The sequence below is a fragment of the Micromesistius poutassou genome (assembly GCF_964030765.1).
Source record: "Micromesistius poutassou genome assembly, chromosome: 4".
NCBI lineage: Eukaryota > Metazoa > Chordata > Actinopteri > Gadiformes > Gadidae > Micromesistius > Micromesistius poutassou.
Window position 1 is genome coordinate 9,263,862 of NC_140274.1, and position 26,654 is coordinate 9,290,515.

The window sequence follows — 26,654 nt, forward strand, 5'->3', positions numbered from 1 at the left end:
GGTCTGATGCCCTTCTCATTTTACCTGAAAATGAACCTTCAGTTGCGAAATATGTAGCCTACACCCTCACCCACACACACACACACACACACACACACACACACACACACACACACACACACACACACACACACACACACACACACACAGCACCAGTGCACTGCGTGCGATCGTGCGCGTACATCGATGTGTGCTTAAGCGTTTGAAAAATAGTTTTGATTATACATTTCATGATTAGACATATTTAATTATAAACCTGTCTGAATTGGTCGCGAAAAGGCAAATAACACAAGCACAACACAAAACCAAAAAAACACAACTACGCTCCTGAAAAAACAAGGAATCTTTGAAATGATACATGGGATGTTAATTTCAGGCCCCGTAGGCAGCCTTTCTCATTATAGTATTAGCCTGTGCTCCTCCCAGCAAAGTCATATATATGCCAACTTTCCGCAACGTTGAAGTTAACTCCATCATCAGAGGGATTCACGGTGTGTTCGCAGCTCGGTCCAATCTCACGTCGAGACAGTAGTCGGCGCGCTGACTCAGTGGCTAGCTCTCTCACTCTCGCACTCTCTCTCTCTCTCTCTCTCGCGGAGCTGCGCATGAGATCAGGGACACTAGGGGGGAGAGCTCATTCCATAACACAACCGTCATCCATGGCTCTGTGCAACGGAGATAGCAAGGTCAGTGACTTGACGGTACTACGTCTTACCAAAATGATTCCGCGGGAGGGGGGACAGTGGGGCGCCCCGTGGGTCTAGGTGTGGACTGTAACGATGGACAGTGGACTGACGTTAAGGGAACTCGGTGCTGGTGGAGTCCCCTGCTCATTATGGCCTGTGTGTGTATCCGGGGGAAAGTTGCAGAGCATGCAGCATTGCCCGGGAGTACATCCATGCCTGTTGCAGCAACGTCCCGCCGGGGACGTGTTGCTCTACGTGTCGGCTTTACAGACTGTGGCCCGGGTCTGGCCCACAAATAAACCCTTGTGCGTGTCCTACCAGAGTGGCCGGCCGTCCCGTCGGGTCGCCGGAGCCGCGGTCTCCCGTCACCGCGTGGGTTTAGCATGGCTGTGCTAATTTAGCCAGCTGATTGTGGAACAGCTAGCTGGCTAACGCTCGGCACCACTGTGTATAATATCCACCCGCAGCCCGCTAAGTGACAATGGTACCGAAAGCGAATCAAACATTCAAGTTGACCCGAGTGTTGCTGTTTGAAGAGCACTGTGTTCAGCGGGACGATTCACATGTAGCTTCTGTTGAGCCGTTTCGCGTGGTCCGTGACCACCGGGGTGTCTTCTGTCACATAGTGGGGGCTAACGGAGCTAGCCCCGGTGTATCACTGCCGTTGTGACAAGGGATTAGACCCTTCTGTTGGCAGTCTGGCTACGTCTGTGAAGTTTGCAGTGGAAGTAGCTATTTCATTATCATGCCACAATATTCGTGATCTTATCCCATCGTTTGGATCAGACCACGATTCAGAGGCTGCTACCCCCCCCCCCCCCCCCCACCGCCTAATGCAAGCCGTTTTTCGGGTGCTCCAGAGAGTAACTTGTGTGTTCCGTAAAACACGTGGACGGTGTTACTCCTTGCTTCTAACGTCCCACGTTTACGCAATAATATTTATTCTAGTGGAGTATCTGTTTTCTGATCTGTTTTTTTTTTTTTTTGTTTTAACGAACTGGGCAAATCACTCCTGATGGTGAACTGCCATACTCATGTCCGATCACACTGTATAGGTTAAGTAGGCTCTTTCAGGCTCTTAATTTGTATCATGCTATTAGAGCATTGTCTGGTGAGTGGAGAGTGGATGCAGCACACTTCCCTTTAAGTCACTATGGGAGGTCACATGTCCAGACTTACTTTTTATTGATGCTTTGACTGAAGATAATAGGTTTATTGTCGATGACTAACGGTAATGCATTGACAATGTTCTCGACTGCTCTAGGACCCTCAACCAACATACCAGTTTAAACAATTTCTGTGCCCCAATCTTGTAATGAAAACAAGATTCGATACATATGGCTCAGTTCGATATGTATATTGTTTTCTCTGTATATGGCTTTCATTAACTGTGAGTTGGGTTTGTATTTCATCAGCTGGATATCGGCAGTGCTGAACAAAATGGGTCGTGTGAGGGGGCCGTGGTCATCCTGGATGCAGGAGCCCAGTATGGGAAGGTTATTGACAGAAGGGTGCGAGAAATGTGTGTGCGGTCAGAGATCCTGCCGCTTGAGACCCCCGCTTTTCACATCAAAGAACAAGGGTTCAGGTGAGAACTGTGTGTGTGTGTGTGTGTGTGTGTGTGTGTGTGTGTGTGTGTGTGTGTGGAAGGGGACTAGAAATATATTGTGGCTATTTTATTCAGGATATATCATTTTTATGATTTTCATACATTTTAGACTGGAGGTGTTCATTGATATTCAAACTAAGTAACTTACTATTTCCTTCATGCAGGAAATTTGAAGTTATTCAAAGCTGATTTGCCATGTTATTTCGTCCATTGTATGGATCGACCGCAAATTGGCATGTTCTCATTCAGACCATTCCTCTTGCCATTCCACTTATGTAACAAATCCATGATCCAATTCAGAAGAATCTGTCATGGGATCATGGAATGCGATCATCTCCCTGTTGATAATTTGTACCCTCCAACAAAAGGAACGACTTCATTCATTCTCCCCAACTCAGAGCAAGTAGAGAGTTATAGGCAAAGCTAAAAGTAATTTCCCTGTGCTCCACAATATCAAACCCTCTGCTGTTTTGAATATGAATGTGAGTAGTTGTACATGACCCCTGACTATCCCACTACTCCACCTTTGCAGGGCGATCATCATCTCGGGAGGCCCAGCCTCTGTATACGCAGAAGACGCACCCTGGTTCGACCCGGCAATTTTCACCATTGGAAAGCCTGTCCTAGGAATCTGCTATGGAATGCAGGTATGTTCTGTAATCAGAAAAAAGTGCACACCAAATCAGGTGTATCGAGATACTCTTGTTATATATTCTTGGTACTTTTTTGTTTTCTGTTTACCCACTAGTGTACAACCAAACAATCACGTAGGTGAACATTCACCTACAAAGCGCAGCTAAGATACATACCAAGTACATGCCCAACCTGCTTTGGTGACTGCAGGATAAGAACTCTTAACTGTCCACTATATAAAACATTATGCATGAGATTATGCAGCCATTTTCATTCAACCGAGTCAAATTGTTTTTATAGTAAAGCGCAAGGACTATCATGCTAGTATGTTATTCCTTGCACTACTCATGATTGTAAATGTATTTTATTATGGACCAAAAGTTGCTTAACAATGAGGTCTACAAAAAATTTGTTTTATGACCAACTATGGCTCTGTTGAAGTATTTTTAAGTATCGGGATATTTTTCCTCCAATGGTGGGGCCCTATTTAACAAACGTGATTGGCTGACTGTAGAACAGGGTTTCTTCTTCTCTGTGTTGAAGCATGGCCTCTTGTCTGTTTCCAGATGATGAACAAAGTGTGTGGTGGCACAGTGCACAGGAAGAGCGTGCGAGAGGATGGGGTGTTCAAAGTGAATCTGGACAACACCTGCTCTCTTTTCAGGTACTGTCATTTCCACATGGACGTGTCCACATTCGCCACAATGTCTTATTTCAGTTCATTTGCACAAGCACAGTGCTCGACAAGAGCCATTATCTTTCGTACTCTCGTACAGACATTCGTACTGGTGACACGCTTTGCTTGTATCCATGTTACTTTTGCCTAAATACTGCTACAGCATCCCACTGTCAGCCTGTAGGGTTAGGGTTAGCAATCATGAGCCACACCTTCATTTGTGTTTCCAGTGCTAACAGAATAGGGGTAAGGTGCTACAACTAGCTCACTATAGTCTCACCTAAATGTTATGGTAGCCTTACACGGCTTTGTTGAATACTCAATACCGATAGGTTTATTACAGCATCCTGGGAAGATGATCAGTAAACCTAGAAAATAACATGGGTCTGTTGTATCTCTACCAGAGGCCTACAGAAGGAGGAGCTGGTGCTGCTGACGCATGGAGACAGTGTGGACAAGGTGGCTGATGGCTTCAAGGTGGTAGCCGAGTCAGGGAACATCATTGCCGGTAAGCGGGTTTAGGTTCTCATGCATGCAGCCGTGTGTGTGTGTCACACAAACGCAGCAGTATTACCATGTACAGAATCTAAAGATCTGTTGTGCAAAATGGGCAAAGTTGTAATATGCAGGTCCGTGCGTTTATTTTTCCTCTGCTAGGTATTGCCAATGAGCAAAAGAAGCTTTACGGCACCCAGTTTCACCCCGAGGTTGACCTGACGGAGCATGGCACAGACATGCTGCGCAACTTCCTGTTTGAGATCGCCGGCTGCACCAGTAACTTCACCGTCCAGAACCGCCAGCAGGCCTGCATCGATCAAATCATAGAGAAAGTCCAGAAGTCCAAAGTTCTGGTAAGGGCCCTGTGTGTGTGAGTGGCTGGTGAAAAATGTACTTAATAATGGAAAGTTTTCCCTAGGTAAACTGGGCATACGCTTGTGTTGGTGGCTGGAATTACATGGAGGCTATTAAAGTCAGACTGGACTTGTTTTTCCATCTGAAAGGAGGGTGCCTCCTCCCTGTGTGCCTGCAAACTGGGTTTCTTCTCAGGAGAGCCCAATATAGGAAAACTAGATTAGAGACACACTAGAAGGATTCACTCAAAGCCTATGTTTCATTTCTTGACAATGAGATTCTTTACTTAACGCTCATTGTATTTCGTTTCCTGCCATATTCTGCATTCATGACGATGCATGTGCACTTCCTAAATGCATGGGACCAACCACACCATTCCAAAGGTTTGCACAACAATGTGTAAACTAAAATCAATGATCTACTAATATATATATATATATATATTTTTTTTTTTGTGTGTTAGAATGAAAACCTTGATAATGCATTGTATCGAGTGCCTTCCCCTCCGAGTTGATGTATATCACCATGTCCGTGATGGTGGGACCCATGTACTGTCCCCTGGCTAATGGCGGCGGGCTCTTGTGTTTCACGCTGAAGGTGCTGGTGAGCGGTGGCGTGGACTCCACGGTGTGCACGGCCCTCCTCAACAAGGCCCTGAACCCGGACCAGGTGATCGCGGTGCACATAGACAACGGCTTCATGAGAAAAAGGGAGAGCCAGAGCGTGGAGGAGGCCCTGACCAAGCTGGCCATCAAGCTCCAAGGTAAACAGCCTGGTGTGTGTGTGTGTGTGTGTGTGTGTGTGTGTGTGTGTGTGTGTGTGTGTGTGTGTGTGTGTGTGTGTGTGTGTGTGTGTGTGTGTGTGTGTGTGTGTGTGTGTGTGTGTGTGTGTGTGTGTGTGCCTACCCCAAGGTTATTTGGACACTTTTTTTTTTTTCTTTTCACCTTTAGAGGTGATCCTTCACGGTCACCCATACACAAATGCACTATTCATGAGTTAGAAGGTGGTTTTCAGGACGAAAGGTGACAGGCCGCTATTCCAGAGCCGAGACACGTGTCATGTTCAAGGACACCAGAAGGTGTCAAGGATCGATTTTATTGGAGTACTTCCTGCTCTACCTCCACTACCACCTCCGCTCCCTACCACTCTCCAGTGAGAGGCTGCAGTGGGTGGATGACGACTGACTGTTGATGCATCTAAACCATTTTAAGACGATGAAAAATAAATTATCGCAATGCTTTTGTGGATGGATATGTTTATGCTGAAATAAGTGGCATGATGAATAGTGATGGCTGGATTGGCACAATATACCAATATACTAATGGTGGCCATCAAGCAAGGGATGTTGTAACCATGTGATCCATCCATGTGATTGTCCTTTTTGAAGTCTGCTTGAGTTCAACCATAGCTATTGTATTTGTATTCGCCTTAAGCTACACCGCTGCTTCTTGAGACAAATAAATTGACCTATTCCTGTTTTGTTCCCCCCCTTTCTCCAGTTGTGAACGCGGCCCACACCTTCTACAACGGGACGACGACCCTGCCCATCTCGGATGAGGACCGCACGCCGCGCAAGCGCATCAGCAAGACCCTGAACATGACCACAAACCCTGAGGAGAAGAGGAAGATCATCGGAGACACCTTCGTCAAGGTAGGCCCAATACAAATATAGTGCCAAATATAATTCCCTTTTGTCTGAGGTTTGCCTTCGTGTGTTTTGGATGTTTTTTTTTTCTGAGTGTATCCGCAAATTAGCTCTCATAAGTACAGAATCATATTGACCACCCCTAATTTGTCATGCGTGTGTATGCAGGTAGCCAATGAGGTGATTGGGGAGTTGAACCTGAAACCCGAGGAGGTCTTACTGGCCCAGGGCACCCTGAGGCCCGACCTCATCGAGAGCGCCTCCCAGCTGGCCAGCGGCAAGGCGGAGCTCATCAAGACGCACCACAACGACACCGAACTCATCCGCAAACTCCGAGATGAGGTAGACACACATAAGCACACTGATTCCGTCCCAGGTGTCTTGGTATCCACAGCTGCCATTGTTGTGGACACTCTTGACGGCCTGGTACTGGCACTTGTTTTATTTTACTGTTCTTGTCTATGCAAGGCAACACTCTTATCTTCCTTGTATGCGTTTAGTTGAACTTCTCCTGTTATTCCTCAGTGTCGGAATGTCGCCTCTGCTCCTTCTGTCTTTCTTCAGGGGAAAGTAATCGAGCCACTGAAAGACTTCCACAAAGACGAGGTCCGAGCTCTGGGAAGAGAGCTGGGTTTGCCAGAAGAGATTGTGTGTCGACACCCGTTCCCTGGTAGGTTCGCCAGCATGCGTGCAAACTGCTGGTTTGGACTCCCCTAGTGCAGATCCAAACATGCCTAGCTCGTGCCACTATCTGCTTCTGATTCCCTGAATTGTTCTTTTATTTCTGTATCTTGTCAGCCAAAGATGCCCCCAACAGCTCACTTTTCCTTCTGACGATCCCCACCCTTTTTCCCAATACAGGGCCAGGTCTGGCAATCAGAGTGATCTGTGCAGACGAGCCCTACATATGCAAGGACTTTGCCGAGACCAACAACATCCTCAAAATCATCACAGATTTCTCTGCCAGTGTCAAAAAGGTGAGGATCTGTGTGTCAATGTACGTGTACATCTCTGATGGCCTTAAAAAATAAAAACATTTTAGAAACTAGAAAACTTTTTATAAGACAAAAGAATTTAAGTATTATTTGAAACCCACTTTTGCTTAAACCCTAGCTTCTGAGCATTTTTGCTCAGTGTACTGTAGAAGTACGTTTCCAACTGTCAGTGCGTTTACATGACACTCAAGAAAGTCGACTTATTGGCTTAGTCCAACTATGATTGGATTACTAAGATGCATGTATACACCTTAGTCGAGCTATACTCGAATCGAACTGGCTTACTCATAGTCGAGTTAAGACCCCTAGATAATGCGATTCATAGTCGAGCTAAGAGTGCATGTAGCCAATCGAATTGGCTTATGCGTTGATTTGCGTTCTGCGCATGCTTGAGATCTTTTCCCAGGGCCGTGAGCCGGAAGTAGAAGGAGACGATAGTCTTGTTGTTGTTGTCGCCGCCGGAAAAGGGATAACGAGAAACAGCGATTTATTTAAAAAGGTGGCGCAGAAGATGGAGGAAGCCGGTGAATGTAGTTACCCCCTATAAGAATTGTGTCCCGGCCACGGGAGCGCGCATGGCATGCATTCATTAAAGGTGGAAGCACTACGCTTCCATTTCACCCAAGGCTGAATTAAAAGTACACGTTTTTCTAAATGTGGGTCATCAACGAGGTTGTAAAGTAGTAACTTCGGGCACATCTGTCAAAATAAATGTTTTTTTCTCCCGATTTACGATCTTTAGTCATTCCTTGCGATGCGGCAGGGAATGTATACAGACAGGCGGCGGAGGGGCTGCTCCGGTGGGAGAAAGATGTTTTCAGCAGACAGCTGTCAACTCACTTTGGGTCGGCGATTTATTTAAAAAGCTGGCGCAGAAGATGGAGGAAGCCGGTGTCGTGCTAATGTAGTTACCACCTATAAGGAGTGTATCATCATCAACATGCATTCAGTACACACTACGCTTCGATTTAACCCAAGGCTGAATTAAAAGTCCATGTTTTTCTAAATGTTGCTCATCAACAAGGTTGTAAAATAACTACGATCTTTATTCATTCATTGCGCCGCGGCCGAACTGACGGGGGTATTCTCTGATATTATGAATCTTACAGACTGCGTCGGGTTCTCCGACTCTCTGGTACTTCCACAACAAGTAAAGACTCCTAGTCGGGTTTATCTCGCCCATGGGCAAAAGGAATTGGGGGAAATTAACTTTGGCTTTGACTCTCTGAAGTCCAGATTGAAACCCGACATGGAGGAGAAAGCAATGTTTCAGCAGACAGCTGTCAGTTCACTTTGGGTCCATATAATTTCTCCGACACTCCATTGTTCCGACCTCTCGGTCGTATGCGGACTGTACAATGGAGCGTCGGAGAAATTATATATACCCGAAATGAACTGACAGCTGTCTGCTGAAACATCGCTTTCTCAAATGAGTTTGTTGTTGCTGGTGACGTAAAGAGGTCAACCGGTGGCTCTATTACCACTAGTTGAAATGGGCACAGCGCCACCTATCGTACCGGGGCATGACACGCTTTGGCCAATGAATCGATTTACTCACCGCCATGTATACGCGGACAATTGCAGTTGTCCAATTGAGGAGCATAATCGAGCTATGGCTTTAATCGAATTAAGCTGTGCATGTAAACATACTGTGTGTGGGGATCTCCCCCTCTGCAGCCCCACACCTTACTCCAGAGAGTCAAGTCATGCATATCGGATGAGGAGGAGGACAGGCTCATGCAGATCACCAGCCTTAATTCACTCAATGCCTTCCTGCTGCCCATCAAGACCGTCGGTGTCCAGGTACCACCAGCAGAGCTTCATTTTAACATTTCTTTTTTTCCGTTTTTCTTTGTCTGTTTAACGTTAATTAAGACTACTAAGTCTATAAACTGTGTTTGCTTTGAGAGTTTGTGTTTGTGTGTGTTTGCTTTGAGCAAATGTTTGCTCACAACCCGAGGTTGGTTGTGTTTTTGTAGGAATGTAGATGGGGGAACTTGTGCTTTTCCTTGCGTTGAAGGTTTCTCTCCCACTTCACCGTAACCATAGCTTAGAGGTAAACCGCGTTCCACTGCCACATTGATAAACAGAAGACTCCACTCATTCCAACGCTTTGGTTTTCTGCTTTTGCAATGTCTTTGTCCCAACTTCAGACACAGCTGACACTTCCAGATAGGTCTAAGAATAGCATTTCATGTACTCTCTCCCTCCAAGGGGTTTGAGTTTAGGTTTAACTCTTACTACTTCAGTCATCATGGAAAACAAGCATAATATTGTGAACCGTGCAGAACCGTCTGTTGTTCCACAGCCGACCAATGGAACACGACGGTGGGGGGGGTGTCACAGACAGTTGCTTCCTGTTTGTAACCGCCAGTCGTTCTAAATTTACCTCAGACCCGTGGGCAGACGGGAGACTTACTCAAGGGACTTTAACTGGCTTGGACATTGATGATGGGGTTGATGAGTGTATGACGTGCAGGCTATTTAAGTTGTCGTATTCCATATTTGGATAAGTCTATGTAGCAGTAAGGGGAGAAAGCATCATTAATTTCCGCTAATTTTCAGCTTTTTTCTTTTTATTTATAAAAATGTTTTAAAGCTTTGGCAAGTAAATGCATCCACAATCGTTATTATTTTGGGGGTAAAAGGTTGTTTAACACTGCCCTGTCCTCCTGTCCGCAGGGCGACGGCCGGTCCTACAGCTACGTGTGTGGAATCACCAGTAAAGAGGACCCAGAATGGGAGTCCCTCATGTTCCTGTCCAGACTCATCCCTCGCATGTGCCACAACATCAATAGGTGACCCATGTACACACGCACACAACCCCTGCTGACTTCAATGATGCTGCCTTTACAAAGAAAAACGAGCAGCGTCTCGTCGCCAATTAGCAAGTGAATACGTCTCTCATTCCTACATCCGCGTGCCCTTCTCACCCCCCCCCTCTCACCCCCCCCCCTCTCACCCCCTCCCCTCTCACCCCCTCCCCTCTCTCCAGAGTGGTTTATGTGTTTGGAGCCCACGTGAAGGAGCCCCTGACGGACATCACTCCGACCTTCCTGACCACCGGCGTTCTGAGCACGCTCAGACAGGCCGACTTTGTGGCCCACTCTATCCTTAGAGAGTCTGGTAGGTCTGTGTGTATGAGCAGAGATGCTAAATACAGTTTATGACTAAACGAGCCATGGTCACCGGGCGTCACTATAGCATCGTAAAGAACATGTTTTCTGACGCTATTTTCTGACTCTGACTATTTGAAAAAGAAGCGTAGCTGTGTGCTAATTGGTCAACCCTGGTATTGACTTTATTTTTTACCAAGTCACATTCCCTCCAGTAACATAGCTTAGTTCCAGTTTGTTTAGATTTCTGCGAGTGATAAAAAAGCGGATCAGGTTTTTCCAGCAGAAGTCTCTACAGGTCAGGGAGTTGGGGGAGGATGACTGTGTTTCCCATGCATTCAGCCACACATCTTCAGTCATTTCAATGTCCAGTTATTTTTCCAATCGTTGTTTCAAATTGTCTGTGGTGTCCGTATTCAGCAATGTGGTGCCATTGTAAAACTTGCTTATTAGACCTTTTGCACATCAAGACCAGTTATAAGCATCAATAAATATATGAATAATAATTGGTGGCACTCGTGGATTAGAACCTTTTATCTCTTTAGACAAATGTCTTAACTGGTTTAACAAAAAACAACCTCTCATGCAAGTAAAACAAAATGACCACTAGAGGTTGCTAGAGCTGCACACTCAAGGCCATGTTCTACTCCCATCCATATTGTGCACCCTCTGAGCACGCTGGTGTTGTTCTTGCTGCGTTCCCCCGCAGGCTACTCCAGTAAGATCAGCCAGATGCCGATCATCCTCACCCCGCTGCACTTTGACCGCGACGCCCTGCAGAAGCAGCCGTCCTGCCGACGCTCCGTGGTCATCCGCACCTTCATCACCAGCGACTTCATGACGGGGATCCCCGCCACACCCGGCAACCAAATCCCCGAAGAGGTAAGCCCCGTGATGGACGTACTGTTGGCTAAACTGCAGCCCATTGCAGGACTCCCCGCTTCTCTTCAGACAGGGGCCTTTCTGCCACTGGGTTTCTTCAAGGCTGGCGATTGCTGCTAAATTGATTTCCCCTCGAAATTGGGAATAGGTCATATTTGTAGCGATACCTGTTTGCCACGGTTTCATTCTGTTCTACATAGTCAATAATTTTGCACTGCATACCTCCCCCTTTCGTTCAGGTGGTGCTTAAGATGGTGAACGAGATCAAGAAGATCCCGGGCATCTCCAGGGTCATGTTCGACCTGACCTCCAAGCCCCCCGGCACCACAGAGTGGGAGTAGAACCAACATGAACACACACACACGCACGCACACATGCACACATGCACACACACACACACACGCACACACGCACACACACACACACACACACACACACACACACACACACACACACACACACACACACACACACACACACACACACATGCACATGCGCACACGCACGCAGCCAGTGAGGGCTGGTGAACAGCTTGCCTCTCTCTGTCTCTTTTTGTTTCCCTTTACTCTCCGGACTCTCTCCAGCCCTCCCTCCTTCCCTCTAGAACATTCCCATGGAAGGCAGGCGGTACTGTGACCAGCGCACGAGCAAAGGCGCTACTACTACTCTTGCCTTCCCTCCATCTTGATATTCTCTACGGTGACGGCCTGTGATGTAATAATGGCGGATGTTGATATTTTATTGACAATACACAACTTTCGGGGGATATTCGTGCGACAGTGCATTTCCTCTTCTCGCGGGGAAAAGAATTGCTGCTCTCTTGCGTGGCGGTTGCCTGCTAAATGCAGTTGAAGATCAAAAGTTCAAGGGTGTAATGGCGTGCCACAAATTGAATTATTATTAATGAATTATTGGGATGTCAAAATAAAATCCTGACAAACATCAATAAAAAGTAAAAGCGGCAAATGAGTATAGTTTAAATGTCATTCACTGCTTTATGTTTGCGTTGTCTCCATTTAACTATTTGCTTTTGTTTGTGTTGGAGTTCTTATTTTCCACCTGTATACTGTGCTGTCAGAGGCCATACATGCCTGTCTTAAGATGAGAACAATTGTGACCAACTTACTTTTTTTTTTTTCCTTTTCCATTTGCCAAATGTAAAATAAGCTGTTAGCGTTCTAGGCTCTGCCGGTCCAATTCAACCATCAGTAAATCATTAAAAAAAAGAAAAGGAATTGACGGTTGCTTTACCCAACATGGACACCAGTCACCCTGAAGATAGGTCTTTAAAATGAAAATATATTACTGTGCAGGAGGCCAAAATGTTGGCTTACCTTTTATTTGTGCCTGTTTTGTTTCTTCTCACACTCTCCCCTTTTTTCGTCTTGTTTTCTGTACTGGCCTTGTTGTTTGTTTCCGAAATGGAGACGATTGAGTTGTTTGCTCACCCGGCAATATGTACGCTTTTTAAGAATAACAAAATGGTGAGGACTAAACAAGCAGTAATGCTTAAAATGAATTTATAACTGCAGAGTTGTATGAAACTTTGTCAAATTGAAATTGTTATTTGGCCGCCCACTGATTGTTGTACACGGGCAACCTTTTGCACACCCTTTTTATCTCCGAAGCCTTGGCGCTTTATGACCCCACCCCCCCCATATGAAAAGAGGGCAGTGGTTCCTGTCCCCTATTGTCTGTCCAACGTAGAGCTCACGGTACCCCATGTCACCGACTCCCAGACTCGTCCACCAGAAATACGGATACCTCTCACGGTAAAAAAAAAAAAAGTGAAACAAAAAAAAACCTAAACATTTAGTCAGGTGTAGTGTTGCCCGTCACTTAGTCTTCATGGAATAAAGCGCTCAGGTTTAACTGAGTTTATTTAGCTCACGATGTAACCATTGGAGACCCCTCACAATGTGGTTCAAGTCTGACGCCTCCCAGATGTGTTCACTCTGTGCCGCTCACCTGCTCATTCTCCATTTTGTAAGTGGCAACAATACCCACAATGCGACATTAGACTCCCTTAACTTGTCGGCAAATGGCAAAAGAAAATGTTTCTACGGCTTTTGCCTTTTTATACGTGTGTATTTTATGATACATATGTCTCCTTAACACAACACCAACTTGGTATAAGGACATTTAATTTTGTAGTTGGATTTTATTGCAATATTGACACGGTTAAGTTATGCAAATCTATGTTGGATGTTACTTTATTTTTATTTTTTTGAAAGATGTTCAATGCTCATTTTCATTAGTAACGTGCCTCAATCCAAGTCACCGCATGCAGTTTCAACTAAAATGGCATTTGTATAATGACAAACTGAGCTTTAATAAAGAAGTCCATGTTGAAATCTCTATAGCAATTCCACTGTGTTAACATGATCTTCACTGTAGGCTGAAACACTACCCTTGGCCAACCCTTGGCCAACCCTTATAAATGGAATGCGGATGTCTGCAGGATCTAATTGAAATCGTGCTAAAAGGCTCTCCATACAAGGTCACTCACACTGCTCCGACTACTGTATCTGATATGTTAAATCATTCTACTAATGCCACCCTATTTTTTTAGTTGGCCTAATAAACATGATAATTTCATGGCGTTGTAGACCTGTAATGCATTAGTATCCCATAGGGCATTCAATCAAATGGATTGAGTAAAAGTATGCATGCACCAATATTTATCGGTGTTAATTGTTTTCGGTATGACTATTCCATACGTCTACCATCCACCTACACCCGCGACGATCACGGTGGTGATCCCATGGTACCTGCATCCCCTCTGACTACAGACAAGAACAGACTCGTTCAGTCAACTGGCGGTACACCAGCCCGAGCCCAGGGGACAACACGCCGTATAGGAACAGTGGAACAGTATCCAAGCTTAATCAGCGTCCCGTGATCATTCCTGTGTGAAGCGAACACATGTCACACGTCGCTGCCAATTAACTCTCCCACCCACTGCCTGGAGCAGTTTGTCCGTGCAGTGTGCCTGCGCAGTTCTCAGCCGTCTCCACAGATGGATTTATTGCCATCAATATATCCATCACCCGTTAGTCCCACTATTCAGGATCCATTTGAATGTCAGACAGACATAGCCAGACTGACACCAACTGACACCAGACATCAGTTTGAATGAGGGATGGATGGATAGAGACACACACAGAAAGGTAGACACAGGATATATTGATAGACCGATAGACCGACAGACAGACAGAGACAGTAGGATATATTAATAGACAGATAGATATAGACAGACAAACAGACAGAACTGACAGACCCTATATATATATAATGGGTCCTCTTATTTTTTCTTGTGCTGATTGTGTTTTCATTCTGCCTTGTGCAACGTCTTCCCCATGGGAATAGTGGGAGACACCTGCCACACGTACACTCATCATTTACTGTCTTCCACAGCCAGAGACCTGATAGCCCCCATTCACCTCACCAGCATGGAATTACACCGCTTTCTGCTTGGACTATGTGCGTTTTTACAGGCGTACGGGTCCGTGTCGACAGAGTCCACGTGCAAGTTGAAGGCCAAGTTCAACCTGAACAGTTACAAGGATGTGAAGAAGAAGGTGACAGTTGGTGGAATGTTTTCCGTTCACCAACGCATCGTTTCGGGCACCCGCAACACCTCCACGCTGCCAGTGTCCTCAGGATGTGAAGGGTAAGCTTTGTAGACACATCTTCTGATTCAGACCAATAAGACCTATAACTAGAGTGTTTAGATTCACAGACTACAGACCGAACAGGTGGCAGGTGTACGTATTATATATATATATGTATCTGTTATATGTTACACTCTAACACATTAATTAGCAGCTGATATTGATATAGTGTATTACGTTATTCCATTGAGTTATGCTTTTATGTATTTTGTAGACCTGCACCTCTTCGTGCCATTGGGACACACACACACACACACACACCTCTATAGCACTCCTGGGAACCAGTTCATGAAACAACATCCAAAGAACAACAGGTCTTCCAGTTATATCCCCTTGTAGTTACATAACACCAATATTAACAAGCTTTATCATTTGGTGCAAATAACAAAGGCTCAACATTAATCTTTTCGAGGGCTATGCCATGCAATGCAAACAGTAAAAACAAACAAACATATGAATTCAAGAGACCTAACTCAACCATCCAGTTTGGTAATGTTACCCATCCTTTGATCACGATTAGGGAGGTATCCCCAGCAAAGGAAAGAATCAATAACTAATATTGACCTTTGACCCCCTATCTCAGGTTTAACTTCCGCACGTTCCGCTGGACCCAGACCATGTTGTTCGCCATCCAGGAGATCAACGCGAGACAAGACCTGCTCCCCAACACTGACCTGGGCTACGTCATCTACGACTCCTGCTTCACCATCTCCAAGGCGGTGGAAGGCACCCTCACCTACCTCACAGGCCAGGACGTGGCCGTCCCCAACTACCGCTGTGGCTCCGGGGCCCCCCTAGCTGCTCTGGTGGGGGCCGGAGGGTCTGACTTGTCCATCGCCACTGCCAGGATCCTAGGCCTCTATCACTTCCCCCAGGTAGGGCGGGGCTCTCAGAATGTGAAGGTGCTGTATCTGTTGGTTTTGCTGCTGGTCCATACCACCACCATTGACTGTGATCTCTTCCCTCTCCTCTCTCCTCTCCTCTCCTGTTCTCACTTCTTTCCTCCATCCTCTCCTCCACCCCCCTCATCCCTCCTCTCCCCCTCTCCCATCCTCTCCCCTTCCCTCCCCTCTTTCTCCTCTCATGTCCCCTCTGCCCATCATCCAGGTCAGCTACTTCTCGTCCTGTTCGGCCCTACAGAGTAAGTTCCAGTTCCCCACCTTCCTGCGGACCATCCCCAACGACAAGCACCAGTCCACAGCCATGGCCAAGCTGGTGCTGCACTTCGGCTGGACCTGGGTGGGCACCATCGCCGCTGACGACGACTACGGCAAGTACGGCATCAAGGAGTTCAAGGAGCAGGTGGAGGAGGCCGGCGTCTGCATCTCCTTCTCTGAGACCCTCCCCACGGTAGGAGCTGTCTCATCTGTCTGTCTGTCCCTATCAGCCCATTCCACGTAGGAGCCTGTCTTGTCTGCCTGTCTGTCCCTACTACCCTCCCCACATAGGAACCTGTCTGTCTGCCTGTCTGTCTGCCAGTCTGTCTGTCTGTATGTATGTCCCTGGTTCTCCCCATGGTAGGAGCCTGTCTGTCCCTACTACCCTCCCCACATAGGAACCTGTCTGTCTGCCTGTCTGTCTGCCTGTCGGTATGTCCCTACTATTCTCCCCATGGTAGGAGCCTGTCTGTCCCCACTACCCTCACTACAGTAGTAGCCTGTCTGTCTGTCACTACTACCCACCCCCCGGTAGGAGCCTGTCTGTCTGTCAGTCTACCTGTATATCTGTTTTTCTAGCAATCTCTGTCTGTTTGTTGTTTCCCTGTTTGTCTATATGTCTGTTTCTGTTTTGGACACCTGTCTACATGTCTGTCTCTCTATCTCACTGTCAGTGTTTCTATCTATCAAACCTTTGTACATCGTTTCTTACCTGCTTACCTTCTCTTCTATCGCTTTCTTCTCCCATCGTTTTTCTCCCTGTTTCTCTCTCCCATCTCTCTCTCTTGATCTCTCTTTCTTCTTCCGTATCTCTCTCGTCTACCATCTTTCCCTCTCTTTCACTTTCCCATCTCTCTCTCTCTGCTCCCATCTCTCCCATATCTCTACTTCCATCTCCCTCTCTCTTCTCCCATTTCCCTCCCCTTTCATCTCTCTCTCTCCACTCATCTCTCTCTCTCCTCCCATCACTCTCTCTAGTTCCATCTCTCTATCTTCTCTGGTCTCTCTTCTCACCATCTCTCTCCCTCCCCTCTCACTCTCTTCTCTAATCTATCTCTCTCCACCCATTACTCTCTCTCCTCTCATCTCTCTCTCCTCTCCTCTCATCTCTCTCTCTCCTCCCATCACTCGCTCTACTTCCATTTCTCTCTCTTTCTGATATCTCTTCTCACAATCTCGCTCCCTCCCCTCTCGTCTCCCTCCCCTCTCGTCTCCCATCTCTCTCTCTCCTCTCATCTCTCTCTCTCCTCCCATCACGCTCTCTCTCTCTCTCTTTCCCCGTCTCTCTCCCTTCCCCCTCCAGGTGGCCTCCCCGGAGGACATCACGCGCGTGGTGGACACGGTGGTGGGGTCCACGGCCAAGATCATCGTGGTGTTCGCCTCCGACGTGAACCTCAACCCCCTCATCGCCGAGCTGGTCCGCAACAACGTCACCAACCGCACCTGGATTGCCAGCGAGGCCTGGGTCACCTCCGCCCTCATCAACCAGCCAGGGGTCAGCACCGCCTCAGAGGGCCCTCAAGATAGATAAGACCGCTGGATAGACAGACGGACCCGCTGACTGACTGACTGACCCACCCGCAGTCATGAGGATAAACAGACAGCTGGATCGACAGACAGGCCGGCAGAGAGACAGGAAGGGACGAATACAGACAGACACCTTGACAGACAGACATGCAGACAGACAGGAAGACACACAGGCAGACAATCAGAATGGTAAAGAGACAGGAACACAGACAAACAGAAAGATATGAAGGCCGGTTGGCATGTAACGTCTTTTATAATATGTGTAAAATATGGAATAGGATGATTGATAATCCTGATTTTTGTGTTTTTGTGTGTGTGCATGTGTGTGTGTGTCTCCAGATCAGTTCCGTGCTGGGTGGTACACTGGGTTTTGGTGTGAGGCGTGCAGACATCCCTGGCCTTCAGGAATATCTTGTGAGGCTGGACCCATATGACAACTCTCTGACTGAGGAGTTCTGGGAAACGGTGAGCTCATGGGGCCGGTGGATCACCTGACAGAAGCTGAATTAGATGGAAGTTGAAGTTAGGAACAACGTGGCCTTGCTCTTGGATTGCAAACTAGCTGATTTAAGTTCCCTTGCTTTATCAACCAATACCGTTTTGCCAGTAAGTGTCAGGGATTTTGCTATAGCCCCATGTCCTATTTACTAAATGCTTTACCTTATCATACCACTAGATGTCCCCCTTGTTTTATTTTCGTTCTCTAGCCTAGAGATGATAGACGCTGAGGCATCCGCCAAGCATATAAACTTCCTTATCGGTGTTCCCTATTTTTAGGCCTTTGCTTGGACGGAAAGTTCCAATATCTGTTGTCCATAGTAACCTTGTTTATACTGTGTGTATGTGAGTGTCTGTCGTCAGTGTGTGTGTGTGTGTGTGTGTGTGTGTGTGTGTGTGTGTGTGTGTGTGTGTGTGTGTGTGTGCGTGTGTCTCCATGCTCTTAGCTCCCCTTTCCCCTCCAGAATGAGGTTGAAGAGCTTTTCATCGATCAGTGACAGCATGCTATGCTTTTAAAGTGTTTGATAGGGCCGCGGTATCTCGGACACTGCGGCACTTGGGCCTTGAAGTAATAAAAAACAGGCAGTAAAACGTGTCATTGTGTTTTGCGCTCACTTGTCCTCTGCAGGCGTTTAACTGCACACTGGACTACGCCAAGGCTATGAGGCAGGCCAGATTGAGCTCAGCCAATGGGAGCCTAAGCAGGGGTGTGAGGGCGGGGCCCGAGGGCCTGTGCAACGGGAAGGAGGACCTGCTGCAGCTCCGCAACACGTACACGGACGTCTCGCAGCTACGCATCACCTACAAGTCAGTGGTGTAGTTCACACTGTTAACGCTGGTCCCACCAAGACACATTCTCTGCCGTCACCAGAGCACTGCTATGACTAATACAACGACACAGTTGTTGGTGTGCTGGACAGTAACAGTAACAGCCATCAGGGTTTTACAATTGTGTGTGTTCTCTTTAGGATCATCCTTGTGTGTTGTGTCACATGTGGTCACAGTTAATGTATGGTAGTCATATCATGGGGCCTACAGAGAAACACCCTTTTTGTATTCCTCCCAGTGGGCCTTTCATGCAGTCAATGTCCCCCCACATGTTCTTTTATCATAACTTGCATTTTGAAATGAACACCTCTTGAATACTCCTAGATCTCCACATATAAGATATAATAAGGCATGCATAATAAGATACATATGGCATACATATAAAACATAATAAGGCATACTTAATAGGATATATATGGCATACATAGACATTTAATGTATACATGTATATGTAGGTAACGCTTTTGTTGACGACGTAGTTCTGTGTCCTTTCCATGATCGAATCGGGAGCGGCTAGGTGCATCAAAACAGTGGGTCCTATCGAGACACACGTCAGTAGAGTAGTAGACTAAGTAGTTAGTCTTAGTCTACTAAGTAGGCTAAGACTAAAACATCAACAAAAATATCCTGGATGGATTGAGTCGTAGATGGGAATGATTTATTTGTGAGAATATTTTGTATATTTTGTTATAGAGTAAACAGCTGCAGTAGAAAAGTTGCAAACAGTGCAGGTTTAAATTGTACATTTTCCATCACTGGCACATGATGTTATGAACCCATGGTTTATGTCCATGTTCCCAGTGTGTACAAGGCAGTGTATGCCGTGGCCAATGCCTTACACAACCTGGAGCACTGTGTGGTTGGACAGGGGCCCTTCAACAAAAACAGCTGTGCTGACATCACTGCCTTTGAGCCGTGGCAGGTATGTGTGTGTTGTGTTGTGTTGTGTTGTGTTCAGCTGACTAAGCTTGTGTTGCTGTCCAAAGACACTGTACTTAATTAAAGCGTCTTCGTTCTCCACGAGAACTTTTCTGTGTGTTTGTATAATCCATGTCACTTTCCTGGTCTGTTCGAAGCTGATTCTAGAAACTTGAATATATATTACCTGGTGGCTGGAAAATAGATTTCCTTACAAGAAAGTCAAAATCTCAGAGGCTTTCATGAGTCCAACTGCACTATTACTGTGGCTAAGCAAACTGTATATTTTTGTTCAACCCTTCTCCCCCCCAGTTGATGTACTACCTGAAGAACGTGAATTACACCGTGCCTCACACTGCAGAGGAGATCTACTTTGATCAGGGGGAGGTGGCCGGATACTATGACATCATTAACTGGCAGTTCGATGAGGATGGCGAGTTGTCCTACGTCCTGGTTGGCAACTACACCGGGACACAGCCCTCAACCGCCAAGATGGACATATGGAACTCCTCCATTCTGTGGAACAACGAACAATTTGAAGTAGGATTACTGGAGTGGGACAAAGCTGTATTTTATGTCCGATGTGTTTGTTTGTATCACGTGTGTGATTGGTTTGAAAACAGATGTGTGTGTGTCTAGTGTGTGTGGGTGTGTGTGTGTGTGTGTGTGTGTTTGGGTACGAAAATTCTATAAAAAAATGATATTACATATATCACAAATTTGCCCACGAGACTCTATGAGGCCGTCGCACAGGTGTGTCCGTCTGTATGGTTCCCATAGTGTTTGTGTTAGTGTCAAGGGGTCTCTGATCCGGTGTGTGTGTGTGGCGCTTCAGCCCCCCAGGTCTGTGTGCAGTGAGGACTGTACCCCGGGGACCAGGAAGGGGATCCGGCAGGGAGAGCCCGTCTGCTGCTTCGACTGCATCCCCTGCGCCGACGGAGAGATCAGCAACAACACTAGTGAGATGTACCGTAGAGCTACGGCCAGCCGCTCTGGCCTTCGATGGTCTCAGCTTCATGGGCAGGATTTAATTCCTGTTGGTCGGCATTAGGACATAGACATCGTTACTACTCTGCAAATTTAAACTCTAAAGTAAGAATTTAGATCTGCCGTGTGAAGATAAGACCATTAAAAGCTAAAGCGTTTTGCCGTGGCCCACTTGTCTTCCACACAAAACATTGAGTGGATCTGTGCTAGAAGCTACACTCATCCACAAAGTTCACCTTCCCAAAATCTATTATGAACCCAGAAAAGTGTCATTGTTTATAGCGTTAAACCCAACCGTACTATACCACAAACGGGTGGATTGACTTGGCTAACCTGTGCTGTCGGGCTCTGTGGACAGATGCCCGTGAATGTATCCAGTGTGGCGAGGACTACTGGTCCAACGAGGTCCGTGACGTCTGCATCCCCAAGATCATCGAGTTCCTGGACTTCGGGGAACCGCTTGGCATCACCCTGATCGTCATCTCTTCCTTCGGGGCCCTGATCACCATCGGTGTGATGGTGGGCAACCAGGGGTCCATAGAGACAGCCTGCAATGCTTCATGTCCAATCCTGATTACTTTATAGCATTGCAGAGGAATTCTGTTTCTGTTTAAGCATGGTGTATGATAAAAACACAAACAGATTGGGGCTTTATGTTGTGGCATTATGACATGATCATGGGGACAATGCGTCCTTATTTCTAGATAATTATGATCACCATATGATAATATGTTTAACAACTATTCCATTTGTCTAATGAATCTGTACCGGTGTACAGATTGAACAATTACAAACAAATTATTTAAAAACCAAAAACAAGGCTATCTTCAATGTGTTTATGTCTGTCCTCGCGGGGTCATCCAGGTGGTGTTCCTCATCAACCTGGGCACCCCACTGGTGAAGGCCAACGACCCCCTGCTGAGCTTCAGCCTGCTGTTCTCCCTGGTGATCACCTTCCTCTGCTCCATCGTGTACCTCGGGGAGCCCGCGCCCTGGAGCTGCATGACCAGCCAGGTGGCCCTGGCCCTAGGCTTCGCTCTCTGCCTGGCCTCCCTCATGGGTACGGTCGGGTCTGGTTTGACTGGGATCACTAGACCAAACTGAATGATTCATTCATTTGTCCACGCCAAGTCAGAACATACAAATCAACCTGCTTTATTTGATCCTATCTTGAATCCGGCGGTCCTAGGCTGGATCGGAGGCAGAGTTACGCCTTGTTTCCTGTTTCGTTACTAACGTTATTAACCAAAGAGAAAATAATGCACAAGAGTAGACAGCTTTTAGAAGTGTATTTCTGCAATAGCCAGTCTGAAACCTTTACAGACTCTTTTTACCGTTGACTTACATTTACACGCTCTTAAAAGCCAATCACACCTGCTTCAAGTAACATGATTGTTCGAAAACAAATATGAACCAAAAGAAAAAGAAACGCCCCTTATACCCAGGTTTCCGGTCGTCTGCCATCGTGAGACTATACATCATCAAGGATCAGTGTCACATACCAAGCTCTTATCACATGTCTTTAACCCTGTGTCCATGCGCTGTTGTTGTTGTTGTTGTTTACAGGGAAGTCTGTTGTGCTGATGCTCAGGGCGCGGTTCCTCAAGGCGATCCGCGAGAGGGCCAAAGCCGCCGCCAAGGCTGCCAAGGCCGCAGCTGAGGCCGCCGCCAACAGCGACAGTCCTGATGTCATCGTTACCAACACAACCACCGCCCCCGCTGAAATCCCTGCCCCTAGCGGCCCAGAAGTGGACATCCTCACGTTTGGTCACCAGAGGCTGATGGCTGCCGTGGCAACCCTGATACAGGTGTTTTTTTACAGTGACTTCACCCTGTCAGTACCGGTAACACGAGACATTTAATACACTATTAATATTATTGATATAGTAGCCGTTAGTCATTTAAAATGCATGTTTTATTTTATATTCATATGTAGTCGACTCTCGCTTTGCCCTGGTATACTGTGCGTTCTATTAATATTATTGAGAAAACTTTCAAGTTACTTACCGCGCCCCCCTCCTTCCTGTGTCCAGGCGGCGGCGTGCACGGTCTGGCTGATCATCCTGCCTCCCCACCCGGTGAAGAACACGGCGGCCCAGAATGTCAAGATCATCCTGGAGTGTGACGTTGGCTCGGTGGTGTTCATCTGCTGCATCTTCGGCTACGACATGCTGCTGGCCCTGGTGGCCTTCATCTTCGCCTTCATGGCTCGCAAGCTGGAGGATCACTTCAGGTCAGCGAGCCGCAGCGTGTGTGTCTGGTGTTCAGTACAGAGTAATGGGATGCAGACCAAGCATGCAAAACTTAATTACTTAACTGAATTTGGCTTGGCCTGCCTGTGATTGGAGCCAAAATCGATTGTAGCTCAACTTGGGGCTTGTTTTTGGGGCTTAACATTTAAGCAGTTTTTTTAGATACCTTTTAAGTTGTTCAACTCATAGGCTGAAAAGCAGCCCATTGAATATCGACATTATATATTACCCTCCTAGGTTCTACTTTCCAGTTTTATACTTTTTCCACCAAACCAATCTTAATGTGCTTCATTTAAATCCTGCCCTAAAACATTAAGGTACAAACACGACATGTGTAGTAATGATCGAGATATGTTTTAACAATGTGACTTGTATGAACCACGTGACTTGATCTGCGATTGCAGCGAGGCCAAGTGCGTGACCTTCGGCATGCTGGTCTTCTTCATCGTGTGGATCTCCTTCATCCCGGCGTACCTCAGCACGCGCGGCAAGTTCATGGTGGCTGTTCAGATCTTCGCCATCCTGGCCTCCAGCTTCGGCCTGCTGGCCTGCATCTTCCTGCCCAAGTGCTACGTCCTTCTGGTCAAACCAGAGCGCAACACCGAGGAGCTGATGAAGCCCCGCCCCAAACCCCGCGAAGGGACCACCGGCACCTCGGCTTCGTCCAGCGCCAGCCTCAACGCCACCACCGCCTCCACCGTCATCGATTGATTAGCCTACAATCAAGGTTTATTGAGTCACTTTTTTAAGAAAAGCCAAAAGTTTAAGATCTACTACAATAATGTGTAGGTGTCGCATTGTACAGGCAGAGTTACAGAGTCACAATAAACATAAATATGGCTTGTCAATCTCAGGGGACATCTCACATGCCTTCGATGCGCCATATGCAGGCCTTGTGCTTCATGTTGAAATTTGTCTTTACTTCTATTGTTGTGATGCTTTCCTAACATATTGACAACTTGTTATTGTTACATTCTATTGCTGCTGTTGTTTTTCGGTCTGTGGTGGTGGAAGAGTTGAATTTGGATGAGTTGTGGAATAGATTGTGTATGATGCCTGACTCCCACTAGGGGGCTCCCCTGATCTTTTCCAACGTTTTTATTGTGCATCCTTATTTATAAAGTTCAGCAGGTGAGATTACATGGCATTTAATTGAAGTGCATCCCAAAATGCACTGCCTTTGCAATAAAGTCCAACTGCTACGATATTGCACGCGGTTTTCGCACATCAATTGCACTTTTTAAATATCAAGCTTTTTATGAAACAAGTTTGTTTCACACTGGATAATAGTAGCCCAGCTGAGACATGGGTCATGGGTATGTGTTCAGAAGCCTGTTCGGAACCTGTTGGGAAAGTTACACATCACGCTCTACCCCCATGTTTGAGGTCATGCGGAGTGAAGGTGAATCTGACGCTATGGAGCCATTAGCTCTCTGCCTCTGAGGGTCAATAGTTTCCAATAGAGGCTGCAGTTTCAGGACCGCAGTTAAGCATCCTCTTTTGCAGGTACGTAATTGGCTCACTATTGTTCGTTCTGTCTCAAATGATGTAGCTTGAGAAAAGTATAGGAAGTAGTATTTTGGAAGTATAGGATTATGAATGTTATCTGTAGTTATGGTGTTTTGGTAATTTTTTAGTAATTAATTGTGAAATTATTTGTATTATGTGAAAATATTTTTGTGTTTGAAACTGCAACAGAACAGTTTACACCAAAAGAGTGTCACCAAAAACCACAAGGACATTTTAGATATCAAAAAATATGTATAGACCACAAAGACATATTTTGCTTTAGAGATTCTATAGATTCTATATTATATCTTTCCAATATTCATAATCCACCCACCACCAAAATAATGCGATAGCAATTTATCTGGTCTCAAAATCAATAAAGCAAAAATAGGTTACAAGATGCCAAATGTGCTTCTATATCAGAGCATTGTGGGATTTTTTTATTGGCGATGCTCCTCCATAAAGAGAGAACTCAATGAGAGTTATAGTACTATAAAGTACGAAATCAATGTAAATATTCTATAACCTGGGCTAATGAAAAATCAGTGTCTCATTTAAGAAATGCTGTCGCAGTTTCAAACACAACAATGTATCCCCTAATGACAAATCATTGGACAATGAATTACTAAACAATGAACAATAATTTCTGGTGCAAGGCGACGTTGTGATGTACAATGAATGATGAATGATGGCTCACTGTGAACAGTAGACATTATCTTCAAATAATATCTGCATTTTAGACCAAGCAACAGTTTCATTTAAGTGGAGGCTTTTAGGAGTTTAGAAATAAGGAAAACAGGTAATTTAAAGTGTGGGTGTAAAGTATAAAACCTTTTTGCATGAATAATTATTGATTTATATTTTAACTTTTATAATATTTAACTTTTATGGATTTATCATAATGACAGCTCAGATATAGGTTGAGGAGAGCAGCAGAACCAAAGGGACACCAGCTCTGAATGTGTGCTGCATTCTGCTGGTGACAGGGCTGTGAAGGAATGGCTCTGTAATGTCAGCTGATGGCTACCAGCGGATAGAGCTAACTGGGGTCAACTGGGGTGGTTTATGAGAGCAAATTGGCCTACATTAAAGGCCTACATAGATTTGTACTGATATTTGAAGTGTGTGTGTGTGTGTGTGTGTGTGTATGTGAGTGAGTGTGTAAGTGAGTGAACCATTCATCCCGCATCACTGGATGGAACCAAACCACAATCCTTCTTTTTAACTGCAATACAGGCTTGCCCAATTGAGCTGACTGATAAATCTTAAAGCCCTCATGCTTTGTTCTTTCATTTATTTTCCTTGATCTTCCTCTGATTGATAAAGGCTCCAGTGTGTGTGACAGTTTTCAAACGAACAAGGGAGCTAATGTGATTTGTTTATTTTTGACCAAACAGCCGCCCCCACCAACGTGGCAGAGCAAGCCGTGTTTACTGCAGGCAGTTGACACCAAGCCCCTGGTGAATAGAAGCGAGGAATTAATTCACATTTAATTGCTTGAGATGGATGGTCTCAGGTGACACACAGTGGACTGAACTGATTACAGCGCCTGTGTGATTAATCATTATGTGTGTGTGTGGGTGTGCGCGTGCGCATGTGCTTGTGTGCAATGAGAATGTGTGTGTGTGTGTGTGTGTGTGTGTGTGTGTGTGTGTGTGCAGGGCATGGCATGCGGGGGCATCCCCTGTAGATCTGTTGACTGAGGGCTTACCCTCTCTCACAGCCTTCCTATCACATGATCTGGTGGTTAATCCATACAGCCCCTCTGTGTGACACCTACCCATCATTGGTCGTACACCACATATCAATACGGCTCGATTCCAATTTCAATGATCATGATTTAAACACAAAGCCAAGGAAGGTATATAAGAAGACCAGTCTGAAGACCGGTCCAAAACCTATTGAGGACTATTTCAATGATCTGAGGTGAGGGAATTGGACACACATTTGTGCTATGTTTTACTCTGTTACACATGTTTTTAGACATACATGGAATCCAAACATCAGGTGACCAGAGGTGGATATTAGATATTAGATATTTCCCCATAATGTACATGCAGTTGTTGTTTCTCGCTCTTAATATCGGTGCAACTATGAAAGGGGCTCATTTTGTGAGGACTTGTCACCTTGACAAAAAATGGCTGCTATTGAGATGTGTGTGTTTTTGCTTCCTTGAGAACCCCTTCAAGGATTTCAGCATGTTTCCTGAG

The 26,654-nt window shown here is 46.0% G+C and overlaps 2 protein-coding genes across 2 annotated transcripts; both read left to right on the forward strand.

Moving 5' to 3' along the window:
• Window positions 1–564: 564 nt before the first annotated feature.
• gmps (guanine monophosphate synthase) lies at window positions 565–13,446 on the forward strand. The gene is made up of 16 exons (XM_084467132.1): window positions 565–686; window positions 2,102–2,274; window positions 2,828–2,942; window positions 3,495–3,592; window positions 4,009–4,112; window positions 4,262–4,455; window positions 5,054–5,219; window positions 5,956–6,107; window positions 6,270–6,443; window positions 6,666–6,771; window positions 6,963–7,078; window positions 8,774–8,899; window positions 9,779–9,894; window positions 10,092–10,222; window positions 10,922–11,094; window positions 11,334–13,446. Exons 1-16 carry the CDS (start codon window positions 606–608, stop codon window positions 11,433–11,435), a joined length of 2,127 nt encoding a protein of 708 aa, XP_084323258.1. The 5' UTR covers window positions 565–605; the 3' UTR covers window positions 11,436–13,446.
• Window positions 13,447–14,546: 1,100 nt separating this feature from the next.
• vmn2r1 (vomeronasal 2, receptor 1) lies at window positions 14,547–23,646 on the forward strand (the record flags this gene model as incomplete). The annotated part of the gene is made up of 14 exons (XM_084466336.1): window positions 14,547–14,767; window positions 15,352–15,643; window positions 15,876–16,118; window positions 17,229–17,420; window positions 17,792–17,917; window positions 18,579–18,757; window positions 19,580–19,700; window positions 20,009–20,236; window positions 20,532–20,655; window positions 21,042–21,202; window positions 21,548–21,743; window positions 22,250–22,491; window positions 22,717–22,916; window positions 23,340–23,646. 14 exons carry the CDS (start codon window positions 14,547–14,549, stop codon window positions 23,644–23,646), a joined length of 2,832 nt encoding a protein of 943 aa, XP_084322462.1.
• Between the last annotated feature and the right edge of the window lie 3,008 nt (window positions 23,647–26,654).